General features: G+C 37.8%; 1 protein-coding gene across 1 annotated transcript; it reads right to left on the reverse strand.

Moving 5' to 3' along the window:
* Positions 1 to 237: 237 nt before the first annotated feature.
* On the reverse strand, positions 238 to 6,940 carry LOC107791589 (uncharacterized). The gene is made up of 12 exons (XM_016613674.2): positions 6,525 to 6,940; positions 6,167 to 6,386; positions 5,789 to 5,989; positions 5,618 to 5,688; positions 5,097 to 5,259; positions 4,112 to 4,705; positions 2,904 to 3,284; positions 2,733 to 2,808; positions 2,582 to 2,645; positions 1,913 to 2,048; positions 870 to 983; positions 238 to 792 (listed from the first exon to the last, which is right to left on the reverse strand). Exons 1-12 carry the CDS (start codon positions 6,851 to 6,853, stop codon positions 727 to 729), a joined length of 2,415 nt encoding a protein of 804 aa, XP_016469160.2. The 5' UTR covers positions 6,854 to 6,940; the 3' UTR covers positions 238 to 726.
* Positions 6,941 to 19,210: the final 12,270 nt, after the last annotated feature.

A 19,210-nucleotide genomic window follows, 5' to 3' on the forward strand; every position in this document is an offset into this window, starting at 1 on the left:
AGAAGATGGAGATGCAGAACTCAATTTCAGTTGTAGTAGTTATGATGTAACTACTGAATAGTTATACTAATGTCGTAGATGTAGGGAAGTGGGGAAAGAAGGTTGAGGCTGTACTGCTCAATCTTCAGTTTCGTTTCCCTGTCTTCTTTTTTACTGCTCCATAAAGCTCTTCGGTAAATGAAAATATTTAATTACCAAGAGAAAGGGCAATTAATTGTCAAAAGCAATCAAGTTCCATTTGATAAGAATATTTTCTGCAATTGAAATTAAAATAAATATCACAACTTTTACATCAGTTTTCTCAGAATAGCTAAAATGCATGATATCCATCAACAGAAACCGTCATTGTACTGACCATTTTCATACACATGGGAACCAATGCATGAGGAGCAAAACTATAGAATGGTTGGGGGTTGAAGAAGGGCCATGAATTAAGATGCAATATATCACAATCTCGTATGAGGGGTATTGATGGGCTTCAAGAAGTGGCCAAGAATGTAGCCGAAACTGAAAAAAAGTTCATCTTGTTAAAACTTCTTCTGCACCTTCATGCCATAGGAATCCGAAAAAGATAATCAATGATGTAAGCCTGATTCATTTCTGAGAACTCTGAATTGGAAACAGATACTTGATCTGGAAATTGCAGCACAAATTATGACCACATGTAAATTCACCCTTCACCATCTTCTTAGTTTATGATTTAGTAATGCTCGGCATCAACTTCATCTACTCCATCCAAGATGCACCCAAGACCTTAGCCATGAAGGCATATTTGTCTGCAGCTTCATCAATCTGCAATACAGGTATTATATTCAATAGTGTGACTGTCAATTGAAGCAGCCCAGAACGATAACTAGTGAGAAACTTACCACTTTTTGCGTTGGTCGCCCAGCTCCATGACCAGCCTTGCGATCGATCCTACCAATGATGGGATTGGTCTGGGGACTCTTCTCCAGGCTTGTGCATAGGACATATTGCATGGTCTAAGGAAGACATAACAATCAGCAAAATGGTTCAATTTAGAACAAGAAAACAAGATATAAATCACATACAAATTAGCAGTAACAAACCTTCAAAGCACAAGCATATGAAATCACTGCATAACTATGGATCACACAGGTTCATTACTGTATGTTTTCATACACAGAGACAAGTTTAGTTTTGAGAAAGTAAACAGATAAACAAAGTCCTCATTTAGGCTATAAATGGGGACAGATCATAGCAGCACTGAGATTTTAGCTGCAGGAATTGTGATAGAACCCATTCTCTAAGATCTTTGGCAACATGTCTCTAGAGAATTTTGGCAACAGTCCCTCAACAGGAAGTTAATGAAGGGAACTCGCCTATGTGAATAACCTTTTCCAAAAAGAGAATAAATTCGACCAGTAGCCCAAGCCTCAACCTCTGATGCTGTAAGTTCAGGCTAGACTTTAGAAGCCTAAAGAGAATGTGTCCAACGAGAACAACTTTTTTATTACATTATGATCATGTAACAGATATAGTAGTCATATTTTACATAACTTTCAGACGGTACAACATTGAAAATTTTCAAAGTGGAATAGTCCAAACAAAAAGTGGCTGTATATTTGTAGTTTAGTCACCATATATTAACCAAAACATGTTGATACCTGGGTGAAAGCAACAAAAGAGAATCTATGTTGTTTCTCATTCGTTTCCATTTGTTAAGACATACATATCTCAGTCCCAACATTTACAATTTAAAAATGTTATAATCTGAAAAACTATTCCCAAAAGGTAAATTGAAAACTAATATGCTGTATGCATGCCAATCAAAATCAGGGGAAAAATTATATCTGGATCAGATGAAATGAGCAAATGGCAATAAAAAGGCTCAGAGTTGTCCGTGAAGAGGCAGAAGAAGAAGCAGGATTCTATTTAGTTAGTAACCTACCGCCAATAATTTCAACGAGTGCAGTGGCACCACTCGATCATCATGATCTGCTGTCAATAGCATAGTGGACGGATATTGAGATTCTTGCTCGGGAGATTGTTCCCATGGCCTTCTGACATTATGCAGTGGTGAGTACCTGAAAACATTTGAGTGCGAATGACAGGCTAAGTAAATTTAATGTCACTGCTAGAAAAAGGATAAGGAAACAGCCTCTCTACCTTCACAAGGTAGGGATAAGGTCTGCGTACACACTACCCTCCCCAGACCCCACGATGTGGGATAATACTGGGTATGTTGTTGTTGTTAGAAAAAGGATAAGAAAATGCTAGGTCAAATGTCTCAATCCACCTAACATTGAGTGTCGTTAGAGGCAGAAATGGAGACGGCGAAAAAGAGAAGGGGAGGGAGGAAGCAGAAGGAAAAGTATCGAATGTATAGTTGACAACGTAGACTGGCACAGTTGCTCAGATTGTCTTCATCTCATTCTCTAGTAGGCGAAATATTGCCTAAACAGAGCTTCCTCCAAAAAGCAATCTATCACCATGCAGACAGTTTTTCACAAGCTCGGAACCGCTGTCATATTTCTTTTCACTTTTCCTTACATGCATAAATTGAAAAGCATATTAAGAGTATGCCGAGGGATGTTTCAATGAGAGTTCGAAAACTCACTTGATTAGCCACTGAAACTCTTCCTCCTTGTCTGAACAGCCATAATCAGAGGTCCAGGCATGACCTAGTGAGGAAAAGAATATAACTTGCAAAGAGCAAACAAAACCAATATGTAACACCGAAGATAAGAACTCAGTCTATGGTACACTACCTATGGTAAACTTGTGAAATCTAAGCATATCCATAACACCAACATGTGCAAGAGCACAGCCAAAGAGATCAGGTCTCTGCAATTATGAAGCTTCCACGGTCAACCACTGATTCATCAACACTAGAATGCAGCAAAGTAAGATAGCCATATTGAAGAAACAGTTCAAAATACCTGATTGATGCAGGCTCCAACAAGAAGCCCACCATTGCTTCCACCTTCGATACACAACTTTTCTGGCTGAGTGTAACCAGCTGCCACAAGATACTCACCAGCAGAAATGAAGTCGTCAAAGCAATTTTGCTTTTTGGAAAGAGAGCCAGCTTTATGCCAATCTTCTCCATATTCCCCGCCACCACGAATATTTGCAATGCAGAACACAACACCTAAATGCTTCGCAATTACAACACGGCCGACAGAGAAGTACGGAGTAATGCTAATATTGAATCCTCCATATCCATATAATAAACAAGGGTGTGATCCATCCAAGGAAATATCCTTTCCAGCCACTATGAACATAGGGATCTTGACACCATCTTTACTGGGCACAAAAACCTGCAAAAGTAGACATCAGCCACAAAAGAAAAAACAGACATCAGAAAGTAGTTGAAGAAAAAGACAAGACATTGTTTTTCCAGATGAAAAAAGTTAAAAATTCCTGTTTACTTTGTCCGCTTATATGGATTTTACTCTGATGTTCATTAAGTGGGAAGCAAAAAGAAAATAGAAGCAATCTGTAAAAAGCTTTGCTTTCACTAATTTGCAATTGCTCAGTGCACTGCCAGAGTATGTAGTTGAAAACCAAAAGTAGTGGAATTCATCAGTCAACTGCTATGCCCAGCAGAACTCCTCGTCTTAAATGGCTAGACATATTCAACCAGATTCTATGACAAGTATTGCCCCTTCACAGATTTGTAAAAAGTTCAGGTATTTGTGGCAAAGAGATGCAGGAAAGTATGTTGCAGAATAAATTAATTTTAAAAGAAAAGGAAAAGATCATATGTCAGAACTAATAATCCTGCAATTTTCCTATTCTACAGGAGCCGAATGACTATGCATGGAAATGTAAATCTCCTAGTCTAGTTTAGATATTTCAGGTTAAACTAATTTGGCAAAATGGTTGACTCAATGATTCAATGGAATAAAACATGGAAAGATTTTTCATTTATAAAGCCTAATCAGAGGCGTCCACTACACCAGGACAATACAGTAATGGGGGAAAAGGTTAAAAAAATACAAGTTCAAGCATTATAAAATATAGTTCCTTCTGGGACATCTGATGGCAAAAAACATTATAAAATTAAACTACGTAAGTATAATTACTTATCAGAAAAAGAAAAAAAAATTAAACAAGCATAATTGTGACAAAAGGCTCCATTCACCTGATTAACTTGAAAATCAGTATGATCAAAGCCGGGGACAACAGTTTCTCGAAATACTTTCAGATTTGGAACCTCTGCTTTGAGATCACACTCGTATATAATTCCAGGGATTAGGAAGTTTGTAAATCCAATAAAAATAGTGCTGTCTTTGCGGCGAGCAGAAATTCCAGACACTGTGCCAATATCAATGGGTAAATGATGAAGCAGTGCTCCTGCTTTCAAATCTCTCAACTGCAAAACATTTTTCACATCACTCAGATAACTCACAACAAGTTGATTTTCATTGACAGCAACAGCTGATTCAAGCACATCCTTTTCATCCTCTTGGATGATATCGGACCAAGAATCAGGTTCCTTCAGATCTACTCTGACTAATTTATACTTGGGAGCATCCTTATTCGTCCGGAAAGTGAAACGAGTGCCATCATTTGCAACATTGTCATAAGAGGCGTCAAAGTTATCAACAAGCTTGATAAAGGGTAGCAGCTCATTTCTCCCTTTATAACCTTCAATCCCATCAGGAAGTGCAGATAAATCGCAGTAATAAACCTTGTTGACTGGATCACAGTTTTCATAAGTATATAGGAGAACATACTGCAAGGGGAGTTAGGAAATATAAACTTAGTCAGCAAACAATATTTTTGTAAATTTAGATCATAAACAAGATTAACTTCCTTTTTTTTTTTTTTATAAGACAAGGTAAAACCAAATTCCCTTCCAGGGTAGAGGTAAGGCTACATACATCTTACACTCCCAAGACCCTACTTGTGGGAATTCACTGGGTTTGTTGTTGTTGTTGTTGTTGTAAGGTAAAACCAAATTAATTTGTAATTTTGGATATATCTTTATCTTTCCCAGACCCACATCTATTTTACCAGGGTTTTTGGAAGAAAACAAAATTTTGATATTACTTTATAATTCAGGGATTCCATAATCCTCAGACCACACTAATTATGCAACAGATTAGGGAGATTCTATAGTAAACCTTTCCATCTTCTGTCACCGAAGCTGATCGTGTACACTTAGGATTTTCAGCATCTTTCCAGCACAAGATATCATCAGACTGATCAGTACCCAAGCGATGATAATACACTTCATGGTTTAAATTGGTATGTGTCTCTGTCCCAGCATCCAAACTTTCTCCATCTCTAAGAAGCAAGACACACTCCAAAATTTAGAGTCACACAAGATAATGGAAGTATACATTTACTATGACATATTTAACCTTTACTATGAAACATATTTAAGGTTCTGTTCGGATATTTGTACCTTTACAATGACGGCATACCAGTAGATAGTAGCACAATATGTATTACACCAAACCTTTTTTACTTATTGCAAAATTAGCCAACAGATTACTTTACATCAGATCGGATGATATAGGTTTTTCTTTTTTTTCCAGAAATAGATCAGATGATATAGGTGACGTACAAAAACTTCACGATTCTCAAATCACACTAGTATATGAAACAGATTTGTAACGAGAATATAACTTTCAGTACTCACTTTGGCGCTGGATAACGGCTATAGAAAAACCCTTTGCTATCATGGGTCCAGCTAGCATCAGAGAACTTAACCTGTGAGGAAAACAGTTACATCCGCAATGACTAATAAAGAACTCCATGCAAAGAAATATGTCCACCATAATCGAAATTAATCATCTTTCCAAAAACTTACCCACGAAACTACATCAGGCTTGACGCTCTTATCATCAACCTGCATAACTTTGATAGTATTCCAATCACTACCGCTCGAACTAATACCATATGCCAAATACTTAGCATCCTCACTAATGGAACAAATACTCAATGCAACTGTCCCATCCTCACTAAGTGTGTTTGGATCAAGCAAAACCTCTGGTTCTCCGTCCAAACTATCCTAGAATCACCAAGCAGTAAGACACAGTCAATCAGTCAATCAATATACGCCCAATTCCATATCAGTTGGGGTTGGCTAAATGAATCATCTATAATGTATTCCCTATATTCAATGGAAACGACCAAAAGGGGCTTTCCAAAATTAAAAGAGGGAATAAAATTTTGAATCATTGCATACCTGCACGTAAAGGACTTTTTGGGGTTGAAGTCCTGTATTGTGGAAGTAAAAGTACTTATCGCCCGCCCTAAAAGGGACTTCATATTTTGGAAAATCGTACAATTTCGTGATTTTTTGCCGTAGCTTTTCTCTTGTCTCACAAGTCTTGAGAACTGAGTCCGTTAGATTCACTTGCTTTTCCACAAACTCCTTGGTCTCTTCTGAATCAGGATCCTCAAGCCTAATCAAAAGGTTCAAAAATTACTGTTTCAGCTTTGAAAATTGTATCTTTTCGCACGAAATTGTCGTAAAATAGAGAGCTAAAGTAGTTAGAGCATGTTCATTGAGCTAATTCTAATTAATTTTTCCAAAACTATACCATCGATAAGGATCAGGAACGTTAACTCCATGATAGTTATCTACAACAGTTTCATCACGGCGTGCAATTGGGTACGGCAGAGGTTCGTTGAGGGCTGAAAGGGATCCCATTACAGAGGAGGATGAGGCAAGGGAACGGGCGAGTAGATGTGAAGTAAAGGGATTGCTCTTGAGGTGTTCGACGAAAAGACTACGTTGTTTAATGGGGCGATTATTTTGTTGTTGTTGTTGTCTATTATAAGACGGAATGACGAGGAGAGCAATGCGGGTAAGAGATTTGGGGGAAGTAGGAGAGAAGAGAATGTCGCGATGGCGAGGTAATGAGAACATAGTGTGGGCGTGACCAACGAGGAGCTTAGTCTTGGTTGGTTGGGCTGACAACCCAAATTATGAGTGGATAGGGCCAAGTATCTTCCCAAATTTGAAGGATGAGATTTTTTTGTTCATATATATTATTTGAAACCTTATTATCAAAATATCTCAGTTTTGAAATTTACCCGTCCTAAACACATTTTAGCTACAAAAATATATATTTATTTAAACTAGACTACTTTATGCGGTAGACTTCCTTATTTGAACGCGCAATTTTGGGATAACTTATATTTCAGTTAGAAATTTTAGACACAATTATCGCACCATAATCAAGGCAAACATATCGGTAGAATCCTTCATTTATGCAGATTTTCTCTGGTTATCATCACACCATAATCAAGGCAACATATTTGTAGAATCCTTTTATTACACAGATTTCCTCTGGTTTTCCATAAACAAGTCAACAAACTCAAAAAAAATCTTCTGAAAAAATAATTGCAAACAATTAGCTACAATTGAATTGAATTTCGCGACATAATGTCAACATTGGCGATTATGCTTCAGCTCAATGGTCAGTGGGATAGCGTTGGGAGATACAAAGATTTTGATGTTGACGAAATTGTAGTCAATGAAGATTCAAATTATAGTCAATTGAATTACGCAATTGTAGAGCATCTAATGATCGATACCTCTGCAAAAATCATCGAAATCAAATACACTATCAACGAGCGGTGTCCACCAATGGAAATTTGGAACGATATGGGAGTTTGAGTGTATATGAAGACTAAAAAGGGGAAAAAACTTAGGAATGTATCCACTGTGTATAACAGTACGTGATTTCGATTTGGAATGCATATATCGAATGGGAGCACAATTGCATGTTTGCTATGTTTTTTCAGTGTTGATGTTTTCAATTTCAAGTGTTCTACAATTTTACTACAAATTATCTACAACTATACTACATAACAAATGTAGTTCAACTATTATGTCTATAAATACAATTGAAGTGTAACTGTTACATAGTACTTAAGATTTGAAAAAATAAAAATGTGATCACAAAACAAAGTATATACAAGTATTATGTCAAATACTGAACACCTGAATATACTGAGGTCTGAATTACTATACTTTTAATTGAATGCATGTAACTCTGGTTATCGTAATACTAATGTGGTACAATTGTCAAGCAATTGTAACATAATTGGAGAAGTACCAGGAATAGTGAAGTTGATTGATATGCCAACATCTCCGACAATTGTGGAATATAAAAGTATCATCATAACAGAACATACACCAAATGTAATTGAAGTAGGCCAAGTTTACCAAGACAAGCAAACAATTATCAGTGCAATGAAGCATTATTCTGTCATGAATAAGTTTCAATTTAGGGTGAAAAGGTCTAGTGCAAAAAGGTAGGAACATTTTATTTGTCAAATTCATATTGTGTATAAGTTATAGTTTTTATGTATATAAATTGTTTAAAACAATTTGTTGTGCATAAACAGCCTCATATTCTGTAGCTACAATTTGCATAACATTTTTTAATTATTTTTATTCTATAGTTATTGCCTCGTATGTATTAGGGACAATTGTACGTGGCACTTCAAGTCCACCAGCATAAATGAATCAGCATTGTTCAAGGTTCGAAAATTCAACAGCTTGCACACATGCTCTTTGATAGACAACACATATATATAACGCAAAGCTACTGCCATGGTAGTTGGCAGCATTATGATGCCAAAATATGTGGATCTTAAGATAGTATACACACCAAAAGACATACAAACTGACATGTTGTTGGAACATGGTGTGAACTTAACATACATGCAAGCTTGGAGAGCAAAGGAAAAGGCTTTGAAATTTTTGAGAGGTCATCCTGCTGATTCCTGCAGTCGCTTGCCGAGTTATTTGTATATTCTGGAGAAGACTTATCCGGGGTTGATAGTAAAATTGCAGAAGACTGAAGATGATTGTTTCTTGTATGCATTTGTTGCTCTTAGTATGTCCATCAAGGGTTGGGAGCATTGTAGGCTAGTTATAGTAGTCGATGGCATCTTCTTAAAGTCGACATATAGGGGAATCATGCTAACAACTAGCATAATAGATGCAGCACGTAATGTAGATTAATTGTAAATATATTGTAATAAAGTTATTTCTGAGACTGTATTTTTTATATTTTCAAGTTTTATTACTAAAATTGAATTTCTTTTTGCTACCTATGTGATAGGTAGCATATTACCACTGCCAAACGCTGTTGTTAATCCAAAAAATGACGCATCATGGAAGTGATTTTTTGAGCAATTCAAACACGCATATGGTGAAAACCCAAATATGTGTGTTGTTTCGGATCGAAATGAGAGTATCTTGAAGGCAACATCTATTGTTTATATCGGCATGCCACATTATGCTTGCATGTGACATATTTGGATAAATGTAAGGTCAAAGTTCAAGAAAGGTCATCTAAAGTTAAGTGAATTGTACTTTGCCACATCACGATCATACACGCTTGATGAATTTAATGAAAGAATGTCAAAGATTGAAGAGATCGACACACGTGTTAAAGCATACCTATACGATATTGGCTATCATAGATGGTATCGGGTACATGCTACGATGAACAGAACATGGGCGATGACATCAAACATAACAGAGTCCTTGAATCTGATAACCAAAGATGCAAGAGAGCTGCACGTAGTTGAACTATTAGAGTACACGAGGACTCTTCTTGAACGTTGGACTAATGAAAAATTATTGAATGCAAATGGTACGTTCACATACCTTGGGGAAAAATACAACAAAGAGTTGGAGAAATAACAAGACATTATCGCAGAAGATGAGAGTAAGTTATGGCCAATAACATCAGATTATTTATTTCATCAAACTAAATATATAATGATAATTGTAGATATGTTGTTTTATAATTGTAGTTATTTTGTCTTTTATCTGTAGTTGTCAACTTGTTGTGTGTTTGTAATAAAATTGTAGATGAGGGCAATCACGACCCAAAATTCGCGAAAGGTCATGATGGCGCTTAACACCGCCGTCAGGCAAGCCAACGCACGTATGAAATCAAAAAAAATCCTTAATTAAATCGTATGAAATAGATTTTCAAAGTAAGTGATAATATTTACACAACTACATCAACGAACAACTCGTAAGAACCCCAAAAATCTGGTGTCACAAGTACATGAGCATTTCCTAAGGAATATAATAATAATACAACATATGTCCTGAGTGTAGTAAGACAGAATAAAATAAATAGTACAATGGAGACTCGGTGGACTGTGATGCATATCCTGGAATGCAGCTCACATAAAGTATCCTCAACAGGTGCGCCTACACGCCAAGGTGATCATCAATGAACTTGTTAGATCCTGCACATTTAGTGCAGAAGTGCAGCACGAGTACGTAAATCAACGCGTACCAAATAAGTATCTAGCCTAACCTCGGAGAAGTAGTGATAAGAGGTCGACATCGACACTTACTAAAGGTCCACTAAAACAATATAGTAAAACATGAGCAGATATGAAGCATACGACAATGATGGGGTAAATCATTAAGTTACATAACCTTCGAATTACTCTTTTAAAGCATGAATTTCTAAACCTTGTATTCTACCTTAACAACTCCGAAAAATATCAAGTGTCATTATCCAATAAATATAAAAATACCTTAAAATGCCGGGCATCCGTGGAAAGATTAGCTCGTAAATATTCGGTCTATTAGCGATATAACGCACGATTCTGCCGAGGTCGTTCGGTCCGATCCAGAATAATGTGTACACTGTCGAAGGTCGAGCGGCACAAACCATAGATGCATCTATTATACTGCCGAGACGTTCGGCCCGCTCCACAAGAAAAGGAAGGGAGTTACCGAATTACGAGACACGTGCTTACAATATAGTACATAAGCACAAAAATGAATATAATCTTTACTGTTTTCTCAAATAACTCGCCCTCAACTCAAAGTGTTAAGGCTCGGCCTAGTATACATATATTTATTTCTAAATCAATTTCAATTATAACTTCAATTAATGAAGCTAGTAAAATGAGTCCAAATTATTCAAATATTACATGATAAGGTCCTAAGTTTACCCGGACATAAACATGCTTTAGCTATGTACGGACTCTCGTCACCTCGTGCGTACGTAGCACCCACAACTAGTTGCACATAACAATAAATATCACCTAGGGGTAGTTTCCCCCTCATAAGGTTAGACATGAGACTTACCTCGCTCTAAAGTTACATAACCGACTCCAAAGCCTCTCTAACACCACAAACCAAAGCCCGTCGATCCAAAAATAGTCAAATAATGTGCAAACCAATCAAAATATATTCTATTACCCATAATTAATCAATTTAAATAATTTCCAACTTTGCTCGAAAAGTCGATAAATCTAGCCCTCTGGCCCACGTGCCCGGATTCCGAAAATATTCGAAGATAAACCTTACTCATGACACCATGAACTCAAATATATGATTTATTCCTAATTCCTTGTCCAAAATCGAGGTCAAAATCCAAAAATACCAAATTCTAGGTTTTCTACCAAAACCCCCACAATTTTTACAATTTCTCATGCTTAAAGCCACATATAAATCATGTATTTAACTCACAATATGTGAAAATTCCTTACCTTGGCATAGATGATAAAAATCTCTTCTTAAAGCTCCCAACAATCTCCCAAACCATGTGAGAAAAAGAGGGAAATGAGCAAAACCCTAATTTTAAAACAATCTGCCCAGCCGACCTTCCGTACCTGCGGAACACCAGCCGCACCTGTGGCTCCGCACATGCAGAATATTCATCATAGGTGTGGTTCCTTCCAAGCCAGGCGAAATCCGCTTATACGGATTATTTTTCGCTTCTCCGGTCCACCACGCGCTCTTGCTCCCCCGCACGTGCGGAGATCTTCCGCTTCTGCGACCCCAACTGCCCATCTCGTTTTCCGCTTCTGTGGAGCACCCTTCGCATCTGCGGGCTAGCAGATGCAGAAATACACTCGCATCTGCGGACATCCCAGCTTAGTCCAAATGTCGCTTCTACGACCACAATGACGCTTCTGCGGCGCACCTGCGGCCAAAACCTCGCAGGTGCGGTTACACCAGATGCCAGATGCTTCAGCCTTCCTCCCAAGTCCAAACTCGATCTGTTTTCAATCCGACTCGCACCCAAGAACCCGAGACCCCGTCCAAACATACCAATACATTCCAAGGTACAGTACGAATTTAGTCGAAGCCTTAAACCATGTCAAACAACATCAGAATTACAAATCGACGACCAAAACCTTTCTTTCAACTTTCCAACCTTCAAACTTCGACGAACGCGTCCGATTCTTATCAAAACATTCTGGAATGACGCCAAACTTTGCGCGCAAGTCATAAATCACAATACTAACCTATTCCAAGGCTCGGAATCCCAAATGGACATCGATAACATTAAAATCCACTTCAAGTCAAACTTAAGAATTTCTTAAACTTTTAAAATACCAACCTTCCATAATAAGTGTCGAAATGCTCCCGGATGGTCCGATATCCAACTAGAACATACACCCAAGTCCGAAATCATCATATGAGCCTATTGGAACCTTCAAATCCCAATTCCAAGGTTGTTGACTCAAAAGTCACACCTTAGTCAATTCTTCCTACTTAAGCTTTCGAAATTAGAATTTTCTTTTCAAATCAATCCCGACTTCCGAAATTCAATTCCGACCACACATACATGTCATAATACCTGATGTGAAGCTACTCAAGGCCTCAAACCGTTGAACGACACGCTAGAGTTCAAATGACTAGTCGGGTCGTTATATTCTTCCCCACTTAAACATACGTTTGTCCTCGAATTTACTAAAAGCTTTTTCGGAGTTTTCCAAATTCACTGTTTAACAACTCGCGCACCTACCCGTGCCACCACATTCCAGTTGAACACACTAGCTCGAGCCAGACTGTAAATCCTCCCTATAACCTTAGCTAACAAGCTTCGAACCAAGTTTCGAATTTCTTTACAAGTCCAGATCCTAACACACGAACACCGTACCAATCACCACACACTGTACCAAAACATGATCATGCATCTATGCTGAAGTCGCACCATGCACCACATAAGTCGGTGGCCCATAATAAAATCCTCCAACTATAATAGCTGGAATTTCACGAATCTGATGCCCGCAATATATATCATGACGCATGTAAATCCTGTTCAAAATATCGCACAACTGCCACAGCGAAAGGACGTGTAGAAACTCATAACCACCTACCGAATCAATAATCCATGGAATCACTCCACCTGACAAGAACCATTACCTCATTTTGAATCGAATAATGATAATTTCTCTTTAATGTACCTTATATAAATCTGATTGCACTAATTTCAGGTCCAATAATCTCGTCTCACCCAGTACAAACTGCTCAGGCAATAAGCCACTTCAAACACTGACTCAGATCTCATATGACGCTATTAATGCGCCGACAAGCTACAACTCAAATACGATACATAAGGAAAACGAACTCTGGAGAAGGACTACCCATCATACGTAATGAATGAATCAGCCAAATAGATGTTGTGAACCTACCTTAGGGGTGAAAACAAGGCACACAAAATATGTGTAAGGAGCTACGCTCAAACTCTCATTGTTGCGGCGTGCAACCCGATCCGATAAGACACTATTGCGGTGTGCAATCCGATTCACATAACATGCCCGTGGAGGCGTGCCACCCGATCCTAACAATATACACGTGGCGGCGTGCCACCCGATCCACTCATAACAATCAATAAGGAAACACCTATCAAGCTGAAATGCTTATACTTACGAAATGCCCGAATATCGATCACAAGAATGCCATGTGCATAATACAACCATGGGGATACAGATAGCGCCATACGCTACAAAAACTCAAGCACGACTAAGGTGCAATAAATGACCTGCATCTCGAGAGCCATCTTGCTTATATAACACTACAAAGCTACATGGGATCACAACACATGCGCGAATAATCAAGCTGTCTCACAACCCACATGGCACAATAAAGTATTACATGGAATAGATGATGATGAGAATAACATTCAACGCCCGAAGACTCCTCGGTAAGAAATGCTATACCGAATGAACACATCCGACCTGACGTAGAGCACATATTCATATTGGACCCACCAACAAACCTCAAACTGATTCTGATAATACCATACTGGGCCAATAACCTTCCAAGGATCCATAATGACCCTATTCATGACACCCACAATCAACCATTCACTTCGGACCAAACTTCCACAATTCACAACCAAAGGAATGGAGCGCCTTCCAAGCATAAACTCTCACATTAGCGATAGTACCAAAAATCTCCGTATTGTGTTTCAATCCTTAACAATCATGTGACTAACATGCCAATTTTATATAAATTCCACCGTGGGATACACTCCCACGACCCTCCGCACCACGTAGCAAAGTCTGCACCTCAATACCACTAACTGGACGAATCTGTAATGCAATTCAAGAACCCGCAAGTCAATACACAATGCTCCTTCCACAGTAGTGGTAAAACCGTGGTCGCAAATGTTCCTGACCGGTCATTTTGCGACTACCATGGTCGGAAATCTGGAAAATATTTACCAAATTTTAGTTGTTTTAAAGCCACATTACCTGCCAATTCAAAAATGCAGCAACTAAATATAACGACCCGACCAGTCGTTTTACTTTCTAGAACCTCATTCCCCTAAATAAGACTTCTCGTACATGATTTTACTGTTTTATGACTTGCGGGAATGGTTAGTTTGGGATTTGGAAGGGTTCGGGTTAAAATCGAAACACTTGGTTCCTTAAGGTTGGGTTAAAAGGCCAAGTTTGACTTCGGTCAACATTTTGAGTAAACGATCTCGGAATCAGATTTGACGGTTTCAATAGGTTTGTATGATGATTTTGGACTTCGGCGTATGTTCGGATCGGGTTTTGGATGACCCAGGAGCGTTTCGGCGCCTAATAGTGAAAGTTGGTTCTTGTGAGTTTTAAAAGTTCTTTAAATTTGGTTTGGAGTGGGTTTTGGTTATATCGAGGTTCAAACGGAATTTCGAGATAGAGAATAGTTCCGTAATGTCATTTAAGACTTGAACATAAAATTTGGTGTCATTCCGAGTAGTTTAAGTACGTTTAGGCACATTGGTAGTGAGTTAAGGAACTTTAAGTTCTTAAGTTTGATTCAATTGGTTTTGGGGTGCGATTCTTAGTTTTAATGTTGTTTCGGGCATTTCGAGAGTTCAAGCGAGTCTGTTTTATGATCCAAACTTGTTGGTATGTTCGGGCGGGGCCCCGAGTGTCAATCGGACGAGGCTCAGACCAAGATGAGAATTTGGAGCAGCAGTTGATGCACCAGATTTGTCAAAACCGCACCTGCGCTTGGTCAGCCGCAGATGCAAGCTCGTAGGTGCAGGCCAAGCCTCGCAGAAGCGGCCAAAGGAGGGTAGCCCAGGTTCCACAGATGCGGCCCATCCTCTGCATAAGCAGGTACCCATCCGTAGAAGCGGTCCCAGTCGGCCTAGTGAATTCCGCAGAAGCGGACCCTTGTCCGCATAAGCGAGGGCGCAGGTGCGGCCCTATGACCGCAAGTACGGAAATCGCTGGAGGCAGTGAGCCTCATTTATTACGGGTTAGGACCATTTTAATCATATTTTTTTTCACTCTTGGGCGATTTGAGAGCTTCTTAGGAGGGGATTTTGACCTAGCTTTGTGAGGTAAGTAATTTCTTCCAAATATGAGTTTAGTACATATATTATGGGTAGATTTCCACATGAAAATTGGTAGAAATCATGGGTTGAGATGAAAAACCTAGGGTTTAATAAAAATGAGATTTTATCACGAAAATGATTATTAAACTTAGTGAAAATCATATATTATGTTCCTAAGGTTATGGGTAACAACTTTCTTCAAAAATTTCAGGAATCCGGGCATGTGGGCCCGGGGGTAAATTTTAGGAATCTTGTAATTTTTGTTGGGTAATTACTTGAATAGTGGAGATATGAACTTTTGAGAAATAGATTGATCGATTTATATTATGTTTGGCTAGTTCCAAGTCGTTTGGCATCAAATTTGGAGGTTTGAGTGCATTCTTGAATTGTGAAGTAAGCTTTGAGATGAGGTAAGTCTCTTTTCTAACCTTGTAAGAGGGAACTTACCCCATAGGTGAACTTAATTAATATATGTGGTTATTTGTGGGGGATACGTACGCACGAAGTGACGTGAGTCCATACGTAGCTATTATTCCTGTTTTTGTCCGGGTAGTTTTATGTTTACACCATGCTTGTGGACACCGTTATTTAATCATAATTGTTAACTGTATCAAATGGAACTGAGTTGAGGATTTTTTAAGGATTTAAAAGCTCCAAGTCGAATTGTCTTTATTTTGAAAAGAATCAAAGAAGAGTTATGATTTATGGATAAATTTATATTTGACCGCGTCGCATGTATGATTCACAAGCGGGGTAATATATACATCTATGGTTCGCACCGTTCAACCCTCGGCAGTGCACAATTTACATTTATGTTGGATCGGGCCGAACGTCCTCGGTGGTATTCGTGTGTGATCATATGTTTTAAAGGAAGGAAGTGATTCAAGCTCTTAAATATTTCTGAAGACTTGCTCAGTTATTTCTTGTTCTGAGTCTTATTGTTGTATATCATGCTTAATTAGAATTTCATATTATCATGTTATTGGCCCTAGTAAGTGTCAGAGTCGACCCCTCATCGCTACTTCTTCGAGGTTAGGCTAGATACTTACTGGGTACATATTATTTATGTACTCACGCTACACTTATGTACTTAATTGTACAAGATCTGAGGCAGGTGCATCCGGTTACCAGTCTGGTGCGCATATTTGATCCCCATCTCGAGACTTCACGGTGAGCTGTCTTCCGAGCTGTTCTGCAGCAGCCGGAATTTCCCTTATGTTTTATTTTATTTCTGTCTATTTCATTTCAGATAGTAAGCTAGTGTTCTTTTGTATATTCTACTAGATTGCCCACGTACTTGTGACACCAGGTCTTGGCACACACACTTGTAGACCTATGATTTTGGTTTTGTTTACATGATTACTATTTGTACTCTTTTGCTTCCATTTAATTATGTCACATTGGCAAATTTCTAAATCTCTTTAACAAATGAGGAAATGTTATCCACTTAGTTTTTTATTTAAACGGGAAACCATTAGTTTGATCAGTGTTGGATTACCTAACAATGGTGTTGGGCGCCATCACGACCTAAGATGGGATTGGGTCTTGACACTAACCAATCATTCCACCATTCCAACCAATCAATCTACCATTCCTACCAATCAAACCCATAAAATGCAAACATTTAAAGAAAATATAAACTAACTAAAACATCCAAACACAAGTTAAAACATTCAAGCACCATTCAATCAAGTCTAAACATTACAATCATAGTCAAGTCTAAACATTTACCAAGTCTAAACATCCAATTACCACAACAAACAATAATGTCTCAAACATCACAACTAACTAAAACTCATTATCCTCGACATTTGGAGGAACATACGGAGGTCTGCTCATAAGTTCTCCACTAGACTCTGCAATTTGTCAAAATTTGCACGATCTTCTTTCCGTCCCTCCTTCAATTTATCAACTTCTTTTCGTAATGCTTCCACCTCTTCTTGATATTTCTAATAACTCGTATCGCTAGAAAACAATGTCGTAGGACGACCTACGAAATGTTATGATCCAAGACTGTAGGTTCTACCTTTATTTGCGCCACCAACCACCTACGTCCATATTGAAGCTACATCATTGAGTGATACTTGGGGTTGAGCGACCATCCTCGGAATCCAGTTGACTTTGACGCCATTCCTCAAAACTGTTTTGACAAACTTCCTGAAATTTAAATGTTATAGCACTAATAAATAAATTATGTTAACTTTTTACGAGACTTTAGCACAAAAGCCAAAGTCTTCTCCACGAGATTATCCAGATCCAAATCAAACTTTAGTTGGATACTTGCCTGCACACTGAATTTCTGTGTGAGAAAAAGTAAGAAGTAGATCACATTTCTGATTCTTAATTATCGAAAGAACAACAAACAACATTTCCTCAATATCTCTCTTCTTCTTCTTCCTGTCCATTTCATTTGTCCCCCTTTTGTACACTACATTCCTACAACATCAGGGAACCTCCTTCCTTCCTTAATTCCTTCAGTTATATTTGTAGAGTTATTATATCATAGACAAAATCTCCTTTTGTACTCCTATCATGTTAATTTATTTCTTAGCACCAAAATATGTTACTATATTATTTGATCTTAGATATAATTATTATTCTTTCTTATTTGTACATGTGACAGTGTTCAAGTATAAGAACGGATCAGATTCAGTGTTGGAGGTAAATAAAGATGACTATGATAAGTGCAACATAGAAAATCCGATCAAGAAAATGGAAGATGACAACTCTGTTTTCAAGTTTGATTGCTTTGGTCCTTTCTATTTTATCAGTGGCAAAAAGGATAAGTATAAAGAAGGAAAAAAGTTGATTAATGTTGTTCTTGCTCTTGCAGTGAAGAAGGCAAGAAATTATGAATATCAATCTTCCATTAACACGAGTAATTTACCAGAAATAGACGTAAGAAGTTTAGAAGAGGAGGTGCTAATTACAGTCTATTGCAAGAAGAAACATACAGGAATTATAGATGAAATATTAAGTGTGATTCAGAAGCTTCACCTAACTATCACAGTAAATTATCGAACGGAGGGATAGCATTATCATTTGGTTCATACTAAGCCCCGGGTGCATCACAAAAGCATCCCTAATCATTTTATCGAATCGAGAATTTTCATCATTTGGACTACCCTCACTACCAAAAAAAGTTTGAAAATCGACATTACCAACACTAGCAACATCCTTTCCATGAATAATCCACACGTAATAATTTTTCATAAACCATTTTTTATAAAGATAAATTTTAACAACATCTGGTTGCAATAACTTTCCGCACTTGCATTTCACACAAGGGCATCTAATCACTCCTTCACTAAGAAATTCATGAAGCGTTTTCGCTTTAGTCGTAAATTCAGCAACCCCTTCTATAAATTCCTCTCTCAACCCACTACGATTAGGATAAGTGCGATTATACATCCATCTACGATTTGCAAGCTCCATCTACACAAAATAAATCCAAGATATTTAAAACAGTATATATTACTTAGTATTATGCCAAACAGTTAACTTATAAAAAAAATTGGTTCTTTCAACAACAAAATTATATTTTGTGGCCATCCTAGAATATTCAAGACTTCAAGAAATTTGTCAACCCATCCAAAATGCTGTTTGTAGAATATATATATATATATATATATATATATATATATATATATATATATATATAT

This window comes from Nicotiana tabacum, chromosome 23 (genome assembly GCF_000715075.1).
Source record: "Nicotiana tabacum cultivar K326 chromosome 23, ASM71507v2, whole genome shotgun sequence".
NCBI lineage: Eukaryota > Viridiplantae > Streptophyta > Magnoliopsida > Solanales > Solanaceae > Nicotiana > Nicotiana tabacum.

Coding starts and splice junctions, on each gene's coding strand:
- LOC107791589 (XM_016613674.2), bottom strand. CDS start 6,853: ATGTTCTCATTACCTCGCCATCGCGACATTCTCTTCTCTCCTACTTCC. Junction 5,689..5,788: donor AGCCTGATGTAGTTTCGTGG/GTAAGTTTTTGG, acceptor TTTTCCTCACAG/GTTAAGTTCTCTGATGCTAG. Junction 5,260..5,617: donor AGCCGTTATCCAGCGCCAAA/GTGAGTACTGAA, acceptor CTTGCTTCTTAG/AGATGGAGAAAGTTTGGATG.